This window comes from Argentina silus, assembly GCF_951799395.1.
Source record: "Argentina silus genome assembly, chromosome: Y".
NCBI classification, from domain to species: Eukaryota; Metazoa; Chordata; class Actinopteri; order Argentiniformes; family Argentinidae; genus Argentina; species Argentina silus.
Window position 1 is genome coordinate 182,501 of NC_139654.1, and position 20,000 is coordinate 202,500.

Genomic DNA, 20,000 nt, shown 5'->3' on the forward strand with positions numbered 1-20,000 from the left:
CTCCCCCTGCAGGTGGAGAGGTCCGTTATTATATAGGAAGTGCCAAGGCTACCAGTAGGGGTTTTTGGCTAGGAAAGCACACAGTCTTTAGACCTTGATCTTGACCTTGACAGCCTGTTTGTTTGTTCGCAAATGGTAGCATATTTTAGCTTACTAGATTGCTTTATAATTTTGATAGCCTGCATTTTGAATATAATTTTTGTGGAAAATGGAACAATAAACCGAAGATCATTTTATTTCAACGTAACTCTCGTCTCCGTTTGTTCTACTAGCGTCTACTACAGCCTACCTAGCCAGACCCTGAGCGATATACAATAGGAAATGTTTTAGTCACTACAACCAGGTCAACCTGGCATCCTGTTGTGTGATGCCCCCCGATCTGACGGTGTACGCCAAGCAGGCGGGGGTCCAGCTACTGACCCACAACGACCTCAAAGGTGGGTGTTTGTCTGGGGGTGTCTGTCTGTGTGTCTCTCTCTCTGTCCCTGACCTGTCTGTCTCTCTCTGACCTGTCTGTCCCCCCTCTAACCTAACCTCCCTCTTCATCTGAGCTGTCTGTCTCTCTCTGACCTGACTCTCTCTCTCCCTCCCTCTCTTTCCATGTCTGTCTCTCCCTCTAACCTGTCTCTCTCTCTCTCTCCTTCCAGAGCTCATCTCGGCGGCGGGCTTCCAGGAGGCGCTGTCTCTCTCTCTCTGACCTGTCTGTCTCCCCTCTAACCTGTCTCTCTCTCTCCCTCCCCCCCTCTCCCTCTGAGCTGTCTGTCTGTCTTTGACCTGTCTCTCTGTCGTCTTCCAGAGCTCATCACGTCGGCGGGCTTCCAGGAGGCGCTCCGTGATGACCACGGCGACCGTAACCGCGGTGACGCGGCGTCGGCCTGGCGCCTCCGCTGGGTCCTGCGCTACACCATCATCGTCAAGAGCCGCGGCATCATCAAGGCCAAGGGCTACCTGGTCCACGCCACCCGGGTAGGGTAGCGTAGCATAGTCTGGTGTAGTCGAGGCTAGCCTAGTGTAGTGTAGCCTTAGCGTAGCATCGTGTAGCCTTGGTTAGCCTGGTTAGCATTTGCCGGACGGCGCTTGGGTTTAGCCACGCTTAGGGTTAGGTTAGGTACGCTAGGGTTAGCTCATAGCGGCTAACGTGAACCAGACATTGGTTGGTTGGTTGGGGCCTGCTGTTAGCGCTGATGTTGAAGTGCCTGTCTGTATGTCTGTCTGTGTCTGTCTGTCTGTCAGTCAGAGTACGCTAGGTAGCAGCTAGGTGGCTACACACACCCACACACACACATTTGATTGAATTGATGACCCCCCTGCACTAACCCTAACCCTAGAGACCTCTTCACCCCCACCACCCCCCTGTACTAACCCTAACCCTAGAGACCTCTTCACCACCACCACCCCCCTGTACTAACCCTAACCCTAGAGACCTCTTCACCCCCACCACCCCCCTGTACTAACCCTAACCCTAGAGACCTCTTCACCCCCACCACCCCCCTGTACTAACCCTAACCCTAGAGACCTCTTCACCCCCACCACCCCCCTGTACTAGGGTTAACCCTAACCCAAAACAGAAAACATGTGTGTGACATACCCATCATTTAAAAAATCAAAATCTTTTCCCGCTTGACTTTTTCTCGGCAACGGTTAACCCTAAACCTAACCCCTAACTGTCCTCACGAGCTGATAGGGAGTTAGGGTTAGGTTTAGTGGGGGTGAAGAGGTCTCTAGGGTTAGGGTTGGTACAGGGGGGTAGTGGGGGGGTCACAGACGCCCTACAGGGATAGGGTCAGGGTATCAACCAGACGCCTCCCCCTCCCTCCCTTTTTAATGAAATAACCAAAACGACATCATCTGTTTTTTTTTAATCCATGAATTATTTTATTAGTCATCAATTCAATCAAATGTGTGTGGGTGTGAGTAGCCACCTAGCTGCTACCTAGCATGTTTTAGCCACCTAGCCGCTAGCTAGTGTACTCTGACAGACAGGCAGACAGGCACTTCAACATCAGCGCTAACAGCAGGCCCCAACCAACGTCTGGTTCACGTTAGCCGCTATGAGCTAACCCTAGCGTGGCTAAACCCGTAGCTAAGCCTTTCAACTGAACCTAGGTGTCGTCCGGCATACGCTAACCAGGCTAACCAAGGCTACACGATGCTACGCTAAGGCTAGGCCGCACCAGGCTATGCTACGCTAAGGCTACACTACACTAGGCTATCCTCGACTACACCAGACTATGCTATGCTACCCGGGTGGCGTGGACCAGGTAGCCCTTGGCCTTGATGATGCCGCGGCTCTTGACGATGATGGCGTAGCGCAGGACCCAGCGGAGGCGCCACGCCGACGCCGCGTCACCACGGTCATCACGGTCGGTGTCGCCGTGGGACGCCGTCGCTAATGCCGCGCTCTCACGGAGCGCCTCCTGGAAGCCCGCCGACGTGATGAGCTCTGGAAGACGACAGAGAGACAGACAGGTTAGAGGGAGAGAGACACAGCTCAGATGGAGAGGGAGGTTAGGTTAGAGGGGGGATAGACAGGTCAGAGAGAGACACACAGACAGACACCCACCTTTGGGGTCGTTGTGGGTCAGTAGCTGGACCCCCGCCTGCTTGGCGTACGCTGTCAGATCGGGGGGCATCACACAACAGGATGCCAGGTTGACCTGGTTACTGGTGGGCTTCACCTTGAATACGGAAGAGAGAGAGAGAGAGAGACACTGTTAACTGCTTGGTTGGGACAGAGAGAGACAGACAGTTGACGTACGCCCTCAGGTTGACCTGGTTACTGGTGGGGTTTCACCTTGGACATGGAGAGAGAGACAGATACCCCCAGCCCAGGACAGACAGACAGACACCCACCTGGGCCCAGTCGTAGTGCTCCTCCAGGAGCCCCTTGTCCAGGACAGACAGACAGGTCAGAGACAGACACCCACCTGGTCCCAGTCGTACAACTCCTCCAGGAGGCCCTTGTCCAGGAAAGACAGACAGACAGACAGGTCAGGAACAGACAGACAGACAGACACCCACCTGGGCCCAGTCGTGCAGCTCCTCCAGGAGGCCCTTGTCCAGGTTAGACAGACAGAACCACCCCCCCCCCCCCCCCCCCAGGACGCCAGGTTGACACAGGACACAGGTCAGGGACAGACGCCCACCCTCCCCCCCCAGCCCAGGACAAACAGACAGGCCAGAGAAAGACAGACAGACACCCACCTGGGCCCAGTTGTGCAGCTCCTCCAGGAGGCCCTTGTCCAGGTCCGACGTCCCGATGGCGACCACCTTCCCGGACGCTACCAGCGTTTCCAAGACAACCCACGCCGGCCGCAGGTCCGAGAGGGTCTGGGGGGCGTGGTCGTCCCCCGGGGGGCCGGGAGGGGGCGCCAGGATGACCGAGTCGAGTTGGGAGAGGGCGAGAGTAAGACAGGCTGTTGGGGGGGAGGGAGACAGGTTAGAGGTCCGAGAGGGTCTGGGTGTGGGGGGGGGGATGTTGTCCTCCTGGTCGCCAGGGTGAGGGTGAGACAGGCTGTGGAGGGGAGAGACAAACAGGCAGGCAGGACTCACCCAGGTCGACAGCCTGTCTGATGCACGACTGGTCCGACTCGCACAGGAACAGCTTGACTGCAACGACAACGTTAGCCTGGGTTAACGTGTGGTCGCGTCGTGTGTAATCATGGGCTGGTATCGTTTGTTAGCCCTGGGTTAGCGTGTGTTATCGTGGTGCGTGTGAGCCGGTGTTAGCATGCACTAGCATTTATTAGCATGTGTTATCGTGGTGTGTGTTAGCGTGCGGCAGCATGTGGTGGCGGTATCATGTGTTAGCCTGCGTTAGCCTGCCTTAGCCTGCATTAGCGTAGCGTTAGCCTGCGTTAGCTTGTCGTAGCGTACCAGACACCTTCAGCTCCTCCCTCTCCTCCGGTGTGATGGTGGTCTCGGCCGCCTGGGGGGTGGAGCAGTCCAGGACGTCAGACTCCTGGAGAGACAGACAGGTTAGAGAGAGAGAGAGAGACAGACAGGCGTGATGGCCGGAACAGTCCAGGACGTCAGACTCCTGGAGAGACAGACAGGTCTGAGAGACAAACAGGTTCAGGACAGACAGATTACAGAAAGACAGACAGGCGTGCCTGGGGGGGGGGAGCAGTCCAGGACGTCTGACTCCTGGACAGACAGACAGGTTAGAGAGAGAGAGACAGGTTAGAGACAGACCAGACTAGTCGAACCAGAGAGAGAGATTAGCTGACCTCAGCAGAACCTCCCTCCCTGTTTAACCCCCCCCCCTCTCTGCCTCCCCCCCGTCTCCCTGCCTGTGTGTGTGTCTCCCTCTCTCTCTCCCTGTCTCAGGAGCACCCACCCACACACACGTTTTAGATTAGATTCAACTTTATTGTCATTGTGCAGAGTACAAGTACAGAGACAACGAAATGCAGTTAGCGTCTAACCAGAAGTGCAAAATAGCAGAAAGTGCAATGAACAGTATTTACAGGTAGTGCAATATATGAGCAGTAAGTAGTGCAGTATATGAATTAGCAGTAGCATTATAGCATTATAGCAGAATAAATAGTTCCAGTATGAACAGTGTAGCAGCATATGAGCTGTATGGGTAATGCAGTCTAGCAGTATATATGTGTATTAACAGGAGAGCATGACTTCAGTAATGGAAAAAAGAACTCTGAGCAAACTGCTCACCATCATGGACAATGAAGGTCACCCACTGTACCACACCATCATCCAGCAGAAGAGCTTGATCAGCTGGAGGCTACGAGCACTGACAAGCAAAACTGACAGACTTACTAAATCATTTGTCCCCAGAGCCATACAACTCTACAACATGTCAATCAAGGGCAAAGAGATGGACTTCTCTGCATAACCTCCACCCTCTGTATCACATCACCATCATGTATCATGTCACTGTTTCACCTCATTATCTACAATGTTTACTAGCTATGCTAGGTCTCATACAGAGCCCCTACCTCCCTCCACCAGCCGGGACTAAATGCACTTTAAAAATAGTCCATATTTATGTAGCCCGTATTTAGTTTTTAGTATTTAATGCTATAATTGCACCTTACCTTTTAGCACCTCACCTAACTGCAAAGACATTTACAACTGCACCTCGCCTGTATAAAATACTGCTAATGTTGTATGTGTATGTTATGTGTGATACCCCTATGTCTGTACGCTACTTGGAACCTGAATTTCCCCCTGGGATAAATAAAGTTTCTATCTATCTATCTCAGTAACATGAGGTAGATAGCAGAATAAATATAAATATGAAGTTGTCACTTGACTCACTAAACACGGGTGTGTCTGTGTGAGTGTGTGTGTCTCCCTCTCTCAGGAGCACCCACACACACACACACACGTTGCCACTTGACTCACTAAACATTGACGCCTCTGGGCGCGTGAGTGTGCCTGTATGTGGGTGTGCGTGTCTGTGTGTGTGGAGCATCCAGAGAGAGACGAAGGAAAGGAGGGAGGGAAGAGAGGGATGAGTCTCACCTTCTCCTCCGCCGACAGTAAGGAAAGAAGACAGGAAACAAGAAAGGAGGGAAGGGAATGAGGGAGAGAAGGAAGGAGAGAGAGAGACAGGAGGGAGGGAGGTAAGGAAGACAAGAAAGGAGGGAAGGAAGAGAGAGACAGGAAAGGAGAGAGAGAAGAGAGGGATGAGTCTCACCTTCTCCCCGGCCGACGGCGTCTCGGAGGACCAGTCACTCAGCGTGGCGCGGATACAGTCCTGGAGCTACGGCAACAACAGACAGACAGGTCAGATGGAGAGACAGACAGGTCAGAGACAGCATGGCGCGGATACAATCCTGGAGCTGGAGGGCAACAACAGGTCAGACAGACAGACAGAAAATGACAATAAAACGACATATTTAGTATTTATTTAATCACATTCATAATACACACACACACACGGTCAGTTCGTTAGAGCCAGTTAGCATTCGCCTTTAGCACCCCGTCAACACTGCACTCGGTAGGTAAATTCGTTAGCCCCGTTAGCATTAGCCTTTAGCACCCCGTCAACACTGCACTCGGTAGGTAAATTCGTTAGCTTCGTTAGCTCCAGTTAGCATTAGCCTTTAGCACCCCGTCAACACTGCACTCTGTAGGTAAATTCGTTAGCTTCGTTATCTCCAGTTAGCATTCGCCTTTAGCACCCCGTCAACACTGCACTCTGTAGGTAAATTCGTTAGCTTCGTTAGCTCCAGTTAGCATTCGCCTTTAGCACCCCGTCAACACTGCACTCTGTAGGTAAATTCGTTAGCCCCGTTAGCATTAGCCTTTAGCACCCCGTCAACACTGCACTCGGTAGGTAAATTCGTTAGCTTCGTTAGCCCCGTTAGCATTAGCCTCTAGCCTCCCGACCCCCGCCCTTCTTACCTCCTCACTCGGGGACGACGGACACTTCTTCTTCAGCCGGCTCCAGTTGACGAGGTTCCCGGTGTGGAGGTTGAGCGTCGTGGCCCGGGTCAGAAACGAGGTCCGGGTACCGGTACCAGAGGAGGAGCCGGAGGAGCCGGTCCCAGAGCCGCCGGAGGAGACGGTCCCAGAGCCGCCGGAGGAGCCGGTCCCAGAGCCGCCGGAGGAGCCGGTCCCAGAGCCGCCGGAGGAGACGGTCCCAGAGCCGCCGGAGGAGCCGGTCCCAGAGCCGCCGGAGGAGCCGCCGGAGGAGCCGGTCCCAGAGCCGCCGGAGGAGCCGGTCCCAGAGCCGCCGGAGGAGCCGGTCCCAGAGCCGCCGGAGGAGCCGCCGGAGACGGTCCCATAGCCGCCGAAGGAGCCGGTAGAGGAGACGGTACCACCGGGGGAGACGGTCCCAGAGGACCCGCTACGAGTACCAGAGGAGCCGCCGGTGTCGGTGGTTTCCATGGTGTCTGTCTCCCCTTCTCTCGTAAAGAAGAAGTAAATGTCGTAAAGATATAATAATAATAATAATAATAAAAAGATATCGTAAAATGAGGGAGGGGTGGGGTTGTCTAGCAACGAGGAACAGTTGGTGGGTTTGAGGGAATGTCGTAAAGGAAAAGAAAATGTCGGAAAGGGACGGGATATGGTGGGTTACCTAGCAACGAGGGGGTGGGGAGAGTGTGTGTGTGGTTTGAAGGACTGTCGTAAAAATATTTTTTCAAAACAAATACGAACGGTGGAGGGAAAGGGGGGGGGTTGCCTAGCAACGAGGGGGTGGGTTTGAAGGAATGTCGAGTAATGATGACACGACGCGTTTCCACACACACACACACACACGGTCAGTTCGTTAGAGCCAGTTAGCATTAGCCTTTAGCACCCCGTCAACACTGCACTCGGTAGGTAAATTCGTTAGCTTCGTTAGTTAGCCCCGTTATCATTAGCCTCAGAGCCGGTAGAGGAGACGGTACCACCGGGGGAGACGGTCCCAGAGGACCCGCTACGAGTACCAGAGGAGCCGCCGGTGTCGGTGGTGGTGGTGGTTTCAATGGTGTCTGTCTCCCCTTCTCTCGTAAAGAAGAAGTAAATGTCGTAAAGATATAATAATAATAATAATAATAATAATAATAATAATAATAATAATAATAATAATAATAATAATAATAATAATAATAATAATAGTAAATGTCGTAAAATAAGGGAGGTTGGTGTGTTTGAGGGAATGTCGTAAAGGAAAAGAAAATGTCGGAAAGGGACGGGATATGGTGGGTTACCTAGCAACGAGGGGGTGGGGAGATTGTGTGGTTTGAAGGAGTTTCATAAAACATTTTTTTCTAAAAAATGTCGTAAAATACGAACGGTGGAGGGAAAAGGGGGGGGGTTGCCTAGCAACGAGGAGGTGGGTTTGAAGAGCCTAACTACATGGTTCTACTAGTCCTAGGGTTAGGGTCAGGGTTTAGGGTTAGGGTTAAAGTTAACTCATCCCCTAGGGTTAGGGTTAGGGTCAGGGTTTAGGGTTAGGGTCAGGGTCAGGGTTAGAGTTAGGGTCAGGGTCAGAGTCAGGTTCAGGGTCAGAGTTAGGGTTAGGGTCAGAGTCAGGGTCAGGGTCAGGGTTAGAGTCAGGGTTAGGGTCAAGGTTAACTCGTCTCCTAGGCCTGTCTGCACATTTGGGTTGTCATGACGTTGCTAAGTGAAGTGTTAACACTGGAAAGAAAACGTCCCCTTTGGTTTCCACTGATGTTCTATTTTACTAATTTTCTATTATACTAAGATTATATTACACTGATGTTCTATTACACTGTTCTATTACATAAATGTTCTATTATACTAATATTCTATTATACTAATGTTCTATTACACTAATGTTCTATTACATAAATGTTCTATTACACTAATGTTCTATTACACTGATGTTCTATTACACTAATGTTCTGTTACACTAATGTTCAATTACACTGATGTTCTATTACACTGTTCTATTACACTGTTCTATTACACTGATGTTCTATTACACTAACGTTCCATTACATTGTTCTATTACACTGTTCTATTACACTGATGTTCTATTACACTAATGTTCTATTACACTGATGTTCTATTACACTGTTCTATTACACTAATGTTCTATTACACTGATGTTCTATTACACTAATGTTATATTACACTGATGTTCTATTACACTGTTCTATTACACTGTTCTATTACACTGATGTTCTATTACACTAATGTTCTATTACACTAATGTTCTAATACACTGATGTTCTATTACACTGTTCTATTACACTGATGTTCTATTACACTAATGTTCTAATACACTGATGTTCTATTACACTGTTCTATTACACTGATGTTCTATTACACTGATGTTCTATTACACTGTTCCATTATAAAAGATCTGTTATGTTATAAAGAATATTTCAGGTTCAATTTCTGGGTTTTTAGGATTCAGTGCTTATTGCTAACTGGCTGGATTCTAATCTCTCTGTTGTTGTAATACTAGTAAATGACCACCAGGTGGTGCCCCCATCTGAGGGCTAGAGGTCTGAGGGATAGGGGTCTGGGGGTCTGGGGGTCTGGAGGTCTGGGGGTCTGGGGGTCAGAGGTACTGCAGGGGACAGGTGAAGTCTTCTCATGAGAGCCATGCCTCCCATGGCAGGGAGCGGTACTGCAGGGGACAGGTGAAGTCTTCTCATGAGAGCCATGCCTCCCATGGCAGGGAGCGGTACTGCAGGGGACAGGTGAAGTCTTCTCATGAGAGCCATGCCTCCCATGGCAGGGAGCGGTACTGCAGGGGACATGTGAAGTCTTCTCATGAGAGCCATGCCTCCCATGGCAGGGAGCGGTACTGCAGGGGACAGGTGACGTCTTCTCATGAGAGCCATGCCTCCCATGGCAGGGAGAGGTACTGCAGGGGACAGGTGAAGTCTTCTCATGAGAGCCATGCCTCCCACAGCCCACAGACAGGAGGAGAAAAGCAGCCTGCACCTTGGCTGCCCCTCACAATGTCACATGATGGAGAGATATTACTGTACTAGATGATTACTACATAAAAATGAAGGAATGCATGGAAAGTGAAGTTCAGAACATGTACAGCGCCTTCTGAAGGTATTCAGACCCCTTCACTTTTTACACATTTTCTTGTGTTATAGACTCAATTTAAAATGGATTCAATTAAAATAATTTGCCATCAATCCACACACAATACCCCAGAATGACAAAGCGAAAACACAATTTTTTAAATTTCAGCACATTTATTAAAACTGAAATACAGAAATACTTCATGTACAGAAGTATTCAGACCTTTTCCTATGACAGTCTTAAAATTAGCTAAAATGCAAAAATGTCATCAACACATTACTCAATAAGTTGAATTAAGTCCATCTTAATGCAAGGAAAATAGTTCATGTCATTTTGGAATAAATATCTTTGTTTTTATAGGGTCTCTGATTTGCATAGGAATCAATTACACACTGTGTAGATTAGGATGTTCTGAAGACACTGTCCATGTTGTACCGACAGAGAAGGAGAGCTGTCTTCACATCCACTCCCTGCTATCTTACACACAGCAACGTAATCCAGCATCACAACTCAAACACCCAATCTAACCAACTCTTATATACATACAGACACTCTCTCCTGTGTTATTCTCAGAGTTCATCATCAGTCTGATTTGATCATCTAATCATTCATCTAGATTGTTTCACTATCAGTTGCATTTCCATCAAAAACAAACAAACATATATAAACAAATATATACATATTTTCTGTACCTGTAGTCTATTTCACTATCAGATGCATTTTTTAATAATTATATATATATATATATATATATACAGTAAGAAAAAATATAACTACACACAACACACAACACCCTACACACTGGGAGAGAGAACATCTGTACCTCCAACATCTCAGTGAAAACACACCACCATCCGACTGCATCATGTTCTGATCCGACATCTTTGAGCCTTTGGTGTTCAGTGTGATCTCCCTGAGACTAGTTTACACAGGGTCACTGATTCACACAAAACCCAAAACCCTGGGTAGAGGGGCTCAGTGAATGTGGAGTGGAATGTGTGCAGGAGGGTCCGTGTGTCAGAGGAGACCCTGTAGAAGGACAGAGTGCCGGCCGGCCAGTCCAGATACACTCCTACTCTGTGGGAGCCAGAGGAGGGGACAGGTATGACAGTCTTCTTATTATTGTGCCTGGTGGAGTAACTGTTACCAGAGCAGAACAGTCTCCAGGACTTGTCATTGTTTCCCAACCCACAGTCATCAACCCATCCTCTCCTGCTGATTCCTTTATATGTCACTCCTAAGAAAGCTCCTCCCCCACTCCTCTCTACCTCCCAGTAACAGCGCCCAGTCAGACCCTCTCTACACAGCACCTGTGGACTGTAGTCAAATCTCTCTGGGTGATCAGGATACGGCTGCTTCTCTCTCCCCCCTGTCACCTTTCTGTTCTCCTCAGACAGAGAGAGGTTTCTGTGAGCTGTGTTTGGGTCCAGTGTGAGCTCACAGGCATCTGATTGAGAGGGCAAAAATAATCATCAAATCAATACAATTGAATAACTTGTTATGGCAACATTATTTTTTTCACAAAATATTACTCATTAATTTAAAATGGTTTACAAGGGATACAACTAATTCACATTTACTAATATTTTAGATTTACATATGAATACAATACTGGTGCTCTGTTTGAACTCTGCTGTACCCTGGTTCTTGAGTAATATCACAGTCCTATTCTTTACAGCGGTGGTGACTTACATTTGATTAGCCCAGGTTTGAGCCTGCACTCCCCACCATGGTCCACACTATATCAACCACAGAAGAACCCACAGTGATTGGATGACACACTCACAATCATGTGGAAAATAGATACTGTGCATTCATTCCATTGATACGTCCAGCCACATATTCAGCCTTTACCTGAGTGTCTGTAGTTTACAGAGTGGATCTTTCTGTACAGCAGAGAGCAGCGCAAGTCCTGAGTCTCCTGGGTGATTGTAGCTGAGGTCCAGCTCTCTCAGGTGGGAGGGATTAGACCTCAGAGCTGAAGCCAGAGAAACACAGCCTTCCTCTGGGACTCCACAGCCTGACATCCTGGGGAAATAGTGTCACTCCATCTGATATCAAGAATCTGATTATTCCTCTCTAATGTACATGTGCAGCTTTAAATCCTCTTCATTTGGCAGTTGAAAGGCCACATGTGAATGAGGAATACAAATAAATACATGTAGCCAAACGATCACTGTGGTGCAAGAATTCATGAGTGAGACTTATAGTTGCTCTCAACAGGGGAGCAGTTAACCATGGATACATTTGTAGTGACTGTATTTCTACATCTGGTATAATGTATTTGCTAGCTATTGTGTTAGTGCAGTATCGTGTTGTCCCATGAGCTGATCTAAGGCCAGGTGGGTCAAGATTTGAGCAGGGCAACATATTCAGAGAGTGAAGACAGAGCAGACCCCATCCCACCACACACACACACACACACACACACACACACACACACACACACACACACGCACACGTACACACACTATAGGAATTGATTGGAAGACAATGTCCTTTGTCTGTCTCAATTATTGAGCTTTTCAGTGCAAGTATCATTGATTCCATAGAATGATAATGTAACACACACTTAGGAATGATGTGTCTGACAAAAAGAATAGTCTGAGACGTCACCTCAGTGTCTGTAGTTGACAGTGTGGACTCCTCAGTCCAGCAGAGAGCAGCTTCACCCCCCCGTCACCTAGATCATTATTACTGAGGTCCAGCTCTCTCAGGTGGCAGGAGTCTGAGCTGAGAGCTGAGGCCAACGCTTCACAGCATCTCTCTGTGAGGTGACATCCATTCAGCCTGAATGAGGAATACAAATAAATACATGAAGCCAAACGATCGCTGTGGTGCATTATGATAAGAATTAATGAGTGAGAGTTATAGTTGCGCTCAACAGGGGAGCAATAATCATGGATACATTTGTAGTGACTGGATTTCTATGTCTGGTATAATGTATTTGCTAGCTATTGGGTTAGTGCAGTGTTGTGTAGTTCCATGAGCTGATCTAAGGCCAGGTGGGTCAGGATTTCAGGAGAGTAAAGTTATTCAGACAGTGCAGACAGAGCAGCCCCCCCTGCCACCACACACACATGCAAATGCGCACACACATGCACACACACACACACACACACACACACACACACACACACACACACACACACACACACACACACACACACACAATCACACACACACACACACACACACACACAGACATACACACACACAAACACAAACACACACATTATATAGTAATTGATTGGAAGATAATGTACATTGTCTGTCTCAATTATTGACCCTTTCTGTGCAAGTATCATTGATTCCATAGAATGATAATGTAGCACACTTAGGAATGATGTGTCTGACAACAAGAATAGTCTGAGACCTCACCTCAGTGTCTGTAGTTGACAGTGTGGACTCCTCAGTCCAGCAGAGAGCAGCTTCACCCCCCCGTCACCTAGATCATTATTACTGAGGTCCAGCTCTCTCAGGTGGCAGGAGTCTGAGCTGAGAGCTGATGCCAACGCTTCACAGCATCTCTCTGTGAGGTGACATCCATTCAACCTGAATGAGGAATACAAATAAATACATGTAGCCAAACGATCACTGTGGTGCAAGAATTCATGAGTGAGAGTTATAATTGCTCTCAACAGGGGAGCAAACAACCATGGATACATTTATAGTCACTGGATTTCTCCTTCTGATATAATGTATTTTGGTAGCTATTGGGGTAGTGCAGTATTGTGTGAGCTGATCTAAGGCCAGGTGGGTCAGGATTTGACGAGGGCAAACATATTCACAGGGTGCAGACAGAGCAGCCACCCCGCCACAACACGCACGCACGCACGCACGCACGCACGCACGCACGCACGCACATTATATAGTAATTGATTGGAAGATAATGTGCATTGTCTGTCTCAATTATTGAGCCTTTCTGTGCAATTATCATTGATTCCATAGAATGATAATGTAACATACACTTAGGAATGATGTGTCTGACAACAAGAATAGTCTCAGACCTCACCTCAGTGTCTGTAGTTGACAGTGTGGACTCCCCAGTCCAGCAGAGAGCACCTTCACCCCCCTGTCACCTAGATCATTATTACTGAGGTCCAGCTCTCTCAGGTGGCAGGAGTCTGAGCTGAGAGCTGAGGCCAACGCTTCACAGCATCTCTCTGTGAGGTGACATCCATTCAGCCTGAATGAGGAATAAATACATGTTGCCAAACGATCACTGAGGTGCAATATGATAAGAATTCATTATTCAAGCCAATCACAGGCATGTTTGTAGTCAATGTATTTCTCAGTCTGGTATATTTGATTGCTATTGGGTTGTGTAGCCCCATCAGCTGATCTCAGGCCAGATTGATGAGGAATTGAGGAAAGAAAGGTTATTGAGAGAGTGCCCACCCCACCACACACACACACACACACACACACACACACACACACACACAGACACAGACACAGACACAGACACAGACACACACACACACACGATATAGGAATTGATTGGAAAATAATGGACATTGTCTGTCTCAATCATTGAGCCTTGCAGAGCAACAAGAGTATCATTGATAATGTAACAGACACTTAGTAATGACGTGTCTGACAACAAGAATAGTCTGAGATCTCACCTCAGTGTCTGTAGTTGACAGGGTGGACTCCCCAGTCCAGCAGAGAGCAGCTACACCCCCCCGTCACCTAGATCATTATTACTGAGGTCCAGCTCTCTCAGGTGGCAGGAGTCTGAGCTGAGACCTGAGGCCAACGCTTCACAGCATCTTTCTGTGAGGTGACATCCATTCAACCTGAATGAGGAATACAAGTAAATACATGCAGCCAAACGATCACTGTGGTGCATTATGATAAGAATTCATGAGTGAGAGTTATAGTTGCTCTGAACAGGGGAGCAAGCAACCATGGATACATTTGTAATGACTGGATTTCTACGTCTGGTATAATGTATTTGCTAGCTATTGGGTTAGTGCAGTATTGTGTAGTCCCATGAGGTGATCTAAGGCCAGGTGGGTCAGGATTTGAGGAGGGCAAACATATTCAGAGAGTGAAGACAGAGCAGCCCCCCTCCCACCACACACACACACACACACACACACACACACACACACACACACTACAGTAATTGATTGGAAGATAATGTACATTGTCTGTCTCAATGATTGACCCTTTCAGTGCAAGTATCATTGATTCCATAGAATGATAATGTAACAGACACTTAGGAATGATGTGTCTGACAACAAGAATAGTCTGAGACCTCACCTCAGTGTCTGTAGTTGACAGTGTGGACTCCCCAGTCCAGCAGAGAGCAGCTTCACCCCCCCGTCACCTAGATCATTATGACTGAGGTCCAGCTCTCTCAGGTGGCAGGAGTCTGAGCTGAGAGCTGAGGCCAACGCTTCACAGCATCTCTCTGTGAGGTGACATCCATTCAGCCTGAATGAGGAATAAATACATGTTGCCAAACGATCACTGAGGTGCATTATGATAAGAATTCATTATTCAAGCCAATCACAGGCATGTTTGTAGTCAATGTATTTCTCAGTCTGGTATATTTGATTGCTATTGGGTTGTGTAGCCCCATCAGCTGATCTCAGGCCAGATTGATGAGGAATTGAGGAAAGAAAGGTTATTGAGAGAGTGCCCACCCCACCACACCACACACACACACACACACACACACACACACACACACACACACACACACACACACAGAACCATGATATAGGAATTGATTGGAAAATAATGGACATTGTCTGTCTCAATCATTGAGCCTTGCAGAGCAACAAGAGTATCATTGATAATGTAACAGACACTTAGTAATGACGTGTCTGACAACAAGAATAGTCTGAGATCTCACCTCAGTGTCTGTAGTTGACAGGGTGGACTCCCCAGTCCAGCAGAGAGCAGCTACACGCAGCCAAAAGATCACTGTGGTGCATTATGATAAGAATGCATAAGTGAGAGTTATAGTTGCTCTCAACAGGGGAGCAAGCAACCATGGATCCCTTTGTAGTGACTGGATTTCTATGTCTGGTATCATGTATTTGGTAGCTATTGGGTTAGTGCAGTATTGTGGAGTCCCATGAGCTGATCTAAGGCCAGGAGGGTCAGGATTTGAGGAGGGCAAACATATTCAGAGAGTGAAGACAGAGCAGCCCCCCCCTCCCACCACACCTCGCTGTTGGGCCAGGTTTCCGTGAGAACCATCATGTTGCAGTCCGTCATCCATGTGTGTGTGTGTGTGTGTGTGTGTGTGTGTGTGTGTGTGTGTGTGTGAGCGGGGGGGGGGGATCCGCAGCCGCAGTTCATCCATCTTGTCTCATCCAGGGAAGGAACATCGGTGAGGAGAAAAGACGAGGTAGTGAGAGTCGATGTGGATGTCATCTTGAGCCGAGCTCTCAGCCCACCTCGGCTCCCTCGGCTGGGTTTTCCATCCCGGTCGGTGTAGCGGAGTCAGCTGGTCCCGCTGTTCTGCTCTAATCTCAGGGTATTGCGTCGATAAAAGATGTCTGGAATGCCGGAGCCGATGTCCAAAAGTTGTCGTCGGCTGTACGATATGGACGCTAAACTGTTTTTAGCGAGAATACTTGAAATAAACACGCAAATAGCCACTAATTCAGCGAGACAGCGGGCTTCGCGATGTTTGCGCGCCGCCATCTTGGTACACGCCCTCCCTGCGTGATTGGTGGATTTGGTAGCAGGCTAGGTTGAGTCGCTCAGACGCTGCCTTTTGATTGGTCGATTCGCACGTCCGTCTTCTTCGCCACACGTGTTGTCGGTATTGACAAACATTTCAGTGACATGCGCGCGATGCAGTGCTAATATTAGCATGTAGCCTACTTCACTGGATAAGAATACAACAATAGCATTTAGCATACTCCACCGGCTATGAATGCAACGTTAGCATGCAGCCTACTCCATTGGATAACCCTACTACGTTAGCATGGAACATACTCCACTGGATATCAAAACCAAGATGGCGGCGCGCATGCGTCGCGCGCATGTCACTGTCACTGAAATGTTTGTCAATACCGACAACACGTGTAGCGAAGAAGACGGACGTGCGAATCGACCAATCAAAAGGCAGCGTCTGAGCGACTCAACCTAGCCTGCTACCAAATCCACCAATCACGCAGGGAGGGCGTGTACCAAGATGGCGGCGCGCATACATCGCCGAGGTGGGCTGAGAGTTCGGCTCAAGATAACTCCACATCGACTCTCACTACTGTTATGTTTGTGTTTTATTATTTTATTTGTATTCCTAACTAGGAATGAACGGGCAGGGTTTCTTTTACTGGCTTTATTCCACGACGTGCATCTGTACATTCAAGCATTGTAGGTTTTACCTGCGGTCCCTCAGTCCGGGTACAACAGCATAGGGCGGAACCAATATCATGTACTGTAATAACAACACAACGACCAAGCCTTTTCCTCACCGATGTTCATTCCCTGGCGAACAAGATGGATGAACTGCGGCTCCACACACACACACACACACATGGATTACGGACTGTAACATGATGGTTTTCACGGAAACCTGGCCCAACAGCGAGGGACCCGACAACGCTACCGAGCCAGCAGGGCGCTACGTCCTCCGAGCAGACAGAACAGCGGGGGGGGGGGGGGGGGGGGGGGGGGGGACTCCGGGTCAGACCAGAGGTGGAGGTTTGTGCATCGATGTGAACAAGACGTGTTCATAATGCACATATCCTTAGGTTTTTCTTTTAATACTAGTGTTAATACACTGTACGTACTGTACATACTGTACATACTGTTCATACGGCGTTCCATGTTTATTCTGCTATTTACTCTAATGTTACTGTTCATACATATATACTGCTTATACTGCATTGCTCATACAGCTCATATGCTGCTTACACTGTTCATACTGCATTTGATTTATTCTGCTTATAATGTTCCTGCTAATTAATATACTGCTGACACTGCACTACTTATACTATACTGCACTACTATACTGCTCATATACTGAACTACCTGTATATACTGTTAACACTGCACTACTTATACTATACTGCACTACTATACTGCTCATATACTGAACTACCTGTATATACTGTTAACACTGCACTACTTATACTATACTGCACTACAAGACTGCTCATATACTGAACTACCTGTATATACTGTTAACACTGCACTACTTATACTATACTGCACTACTATACTGCACATATACTGAACTACCTGTATATACTGTTCACACTGTACTTTTCTGCTAACTGCATTTCGTTATCTCTGTACTTGTACTCTGCACAATGACAATAAAGTTGAATCTAATCTAAACTACAACAGGCTTTATGGGTAGTGAAGTCTAAACTACAGCAGGCCTTATGGGTAGTGAAGTCTTAACTACAACAGGCCTTATGGGTAGTGAAGTCTGAACTACGACAGGCCTTATGGGTAGTGAAGTCTAAACTACAACAGGCCTTATGGGTAGTGAAGTCTAAACTACAACAAACCTTATGGGTAGTTCATATAGTGTATCATTGCGACTGTAGTTAGTTCATACAGTAGCAGTGTGATTGACTGTAGCTAGTTCATACAGTAGCAGTGTGATTGACTGTAGCTAGTTCACACAGTAGCAGTGTGATTGACTGTAGCTAGTTCATATAGTAGCAGTGTGATTGACTGTAGCTAGTTCATACAGTAGCAGTGTGATTGACTGTAGCTAGTTCATACAGTAGCAGTGTGATTGACTGTATAATAAGATAAGTTAGAGATATACATGAGGGAAGTATTTACTTATTTATTTATTCACTTAATTGTATCTTTCTTACTCTGATTTTAGATGGGGAGGATATATTTCTTAAGCACTCATTTATTTATATATTTATATATGTTTTCCTATATGCCTAACCTTAACCCTACCCTTAACCCTGAACCTTAACCCTAACCCTAACCCTGAACCTTAACCCTAACCCTAACCCTAACCCTAACCTTAACCCTGTACCTTAACCCTAACCCTAACCCTGAACCTTAACCCTAACCCTAACCCTAACCCCAACCCTGAACTGTGTCTGCCTGCATATCGTCTCTCAACGGCACCACAGACCTGCCTACAGCGTCACTTCCTGTAGTTGTTTTCATCTGTCACTCCCTTCCTGCAGTTTCCTCTCTCAATAACTCATCAGAAACACTTCCTGAACCCACAGTTAGATCGTCACCTCGTCTGTCTTCAGTCAAGCTCCTGACTTTGTTCTTGAAAGCTCATCACCTCAAGACCAGAGAAACCAGTAGACTTCTAGAACACCAGTTTAATAGAGACCAGCCTACGAGAACCAGGGTACATCAAGTACATCAACCAGGTACGTTTCTGTTTTTATGTGGACTTTTTGCTATTTAAGCTGATGGTGGTTCATACTTCATATTGTATATGTTTTACAATAACACACAGTCAGACCTGCAATTCTCTGAAGTCAACCTTTTGTGATATTTAAGCTGATTGTGTTTGATCATAGTTGAGTTTCCTGGGTCAGGGTCAGAGCAGAGATACTCAATACTGTGTGATGGATTCAGATTCTTTACCTTCATCCTGAAGTGTGCACTAGTACCTATTGTTTATGTCAGGATGTAAAAAAACTGGTACTTTATTTTCTCTAAAAATTGTGGTCTATGTGTCTTTGGTAGTAGTCATACACATACATCCTAGCACCGTGTTCAAAAGAAAGAGACACGTTTTGGAGAACAGAGCGTGCTTGGCAGTGAATTGTTACATCCTGATTCACCTCATTTGGGCGTTGGCTGTGGCATCAAACCTCCAAACTCAAGTCTTCTTCTCATCTGGATTTATTGAAAATGAGGAGGATGTTTCTAATTTTATTTGGACCTTTTGTGATTGTTTTGCTGATTTGATACATATTAATTCATCTTATTATTTCATTTGACCTACATTATAAATTACTGCATTGCATTAGTCAATGAAAATCAATGACATCCCTGCAGCCCCTCTTTTAATGACTAAAATACCTTATATAATTAGTTTTTATCTGCCTGTGTCTCTGTAGTCTCTTTCCCTTTTAATTATTTATTCTCTCTGTGAAGGACATTGTGTTAAAGTGTGTATGAAGTGTGCTGTACAAGTAAAGTCTGATTGATTGATACTTTATTGTAAATGTTGTCGTGTACATGAGGAGAAAACCACACAGTCAGCCCTGCAATTCTCAGAAGTCACATGTAGCAACAGGAAACCCCCCACCCCCTCACCATTTCTAGGCCCCATTTCCTCATAGGCCCTGACCTACATTCAGAGAAACTTCATAGTTGAGGCTGATGGAACTGAGTTTACTGGGTCAGAGTCAGAGATACTCTGTGTGATTCAGATTCTCTTCCCTTCATCCTGAAGTGTGCACTCCTTACCTCTCCTTCATGTGGGAGTTCAAAGTGGGGTTAATGTAGTGGAGGTGATTTAGAATCACACTCGTGATGAGGTTCTGTTGTTTTTTAAAATATTTTAAATTGGAAAAAAGTCAGAGTTTAGAATAAGAACATTCAACAGG

General features: G+C 47.1%; 3 protein-coding genes across 3 annotated transcripts in view; 1 reads left to right on the plus strand and 2 right to left on the minus strand.

Annotated features, from left to right (window-relative positions):
* Positions 1–20,000, plus strand: part of LOC310823685 (uncharacterized protein) — a 131,859-nt gene that overhangs the window by 62,371 nt on the left and 49,488 nt on the right.
* Positions 1,533–6,501, minus strand: LOC310823584 (glutamate--cysteine ligase regulatory subunit-like; the record flags this gene model as incomplete). Its single annotated transcript, XM_083696471.1, has 7 exons — positions 1,533–2,443; positions 2,564–2,678; positions 3,205–3,416; positions 3,553–3,609; positions 3,877–3,961; positions 5,663–5,728; positions 6,373–6,501. Coding segments are annotated over 7 exons (873 nt in total), but the record flags the coding sequence as incomplete, so codon positions are not given.
* On the minus strand, positions 10,371–12,314 carry LOC310823585 (tripartite motif-containing protein 16-like; the record flags this gene model as incomplete). Its single annotated transcript, XM_083696472.1, has 4 exons — positions 10,371–10,918; positions 11,164–11,210; positions 11,326–11,499; positions 12,088–12,314. 4 exons carry the CDS (start codon positions 12,312–12,314, stop codon positions 10,371–10,373), a joined length of 996 nt encoding a protein of 331 aa, XP_083552598.1.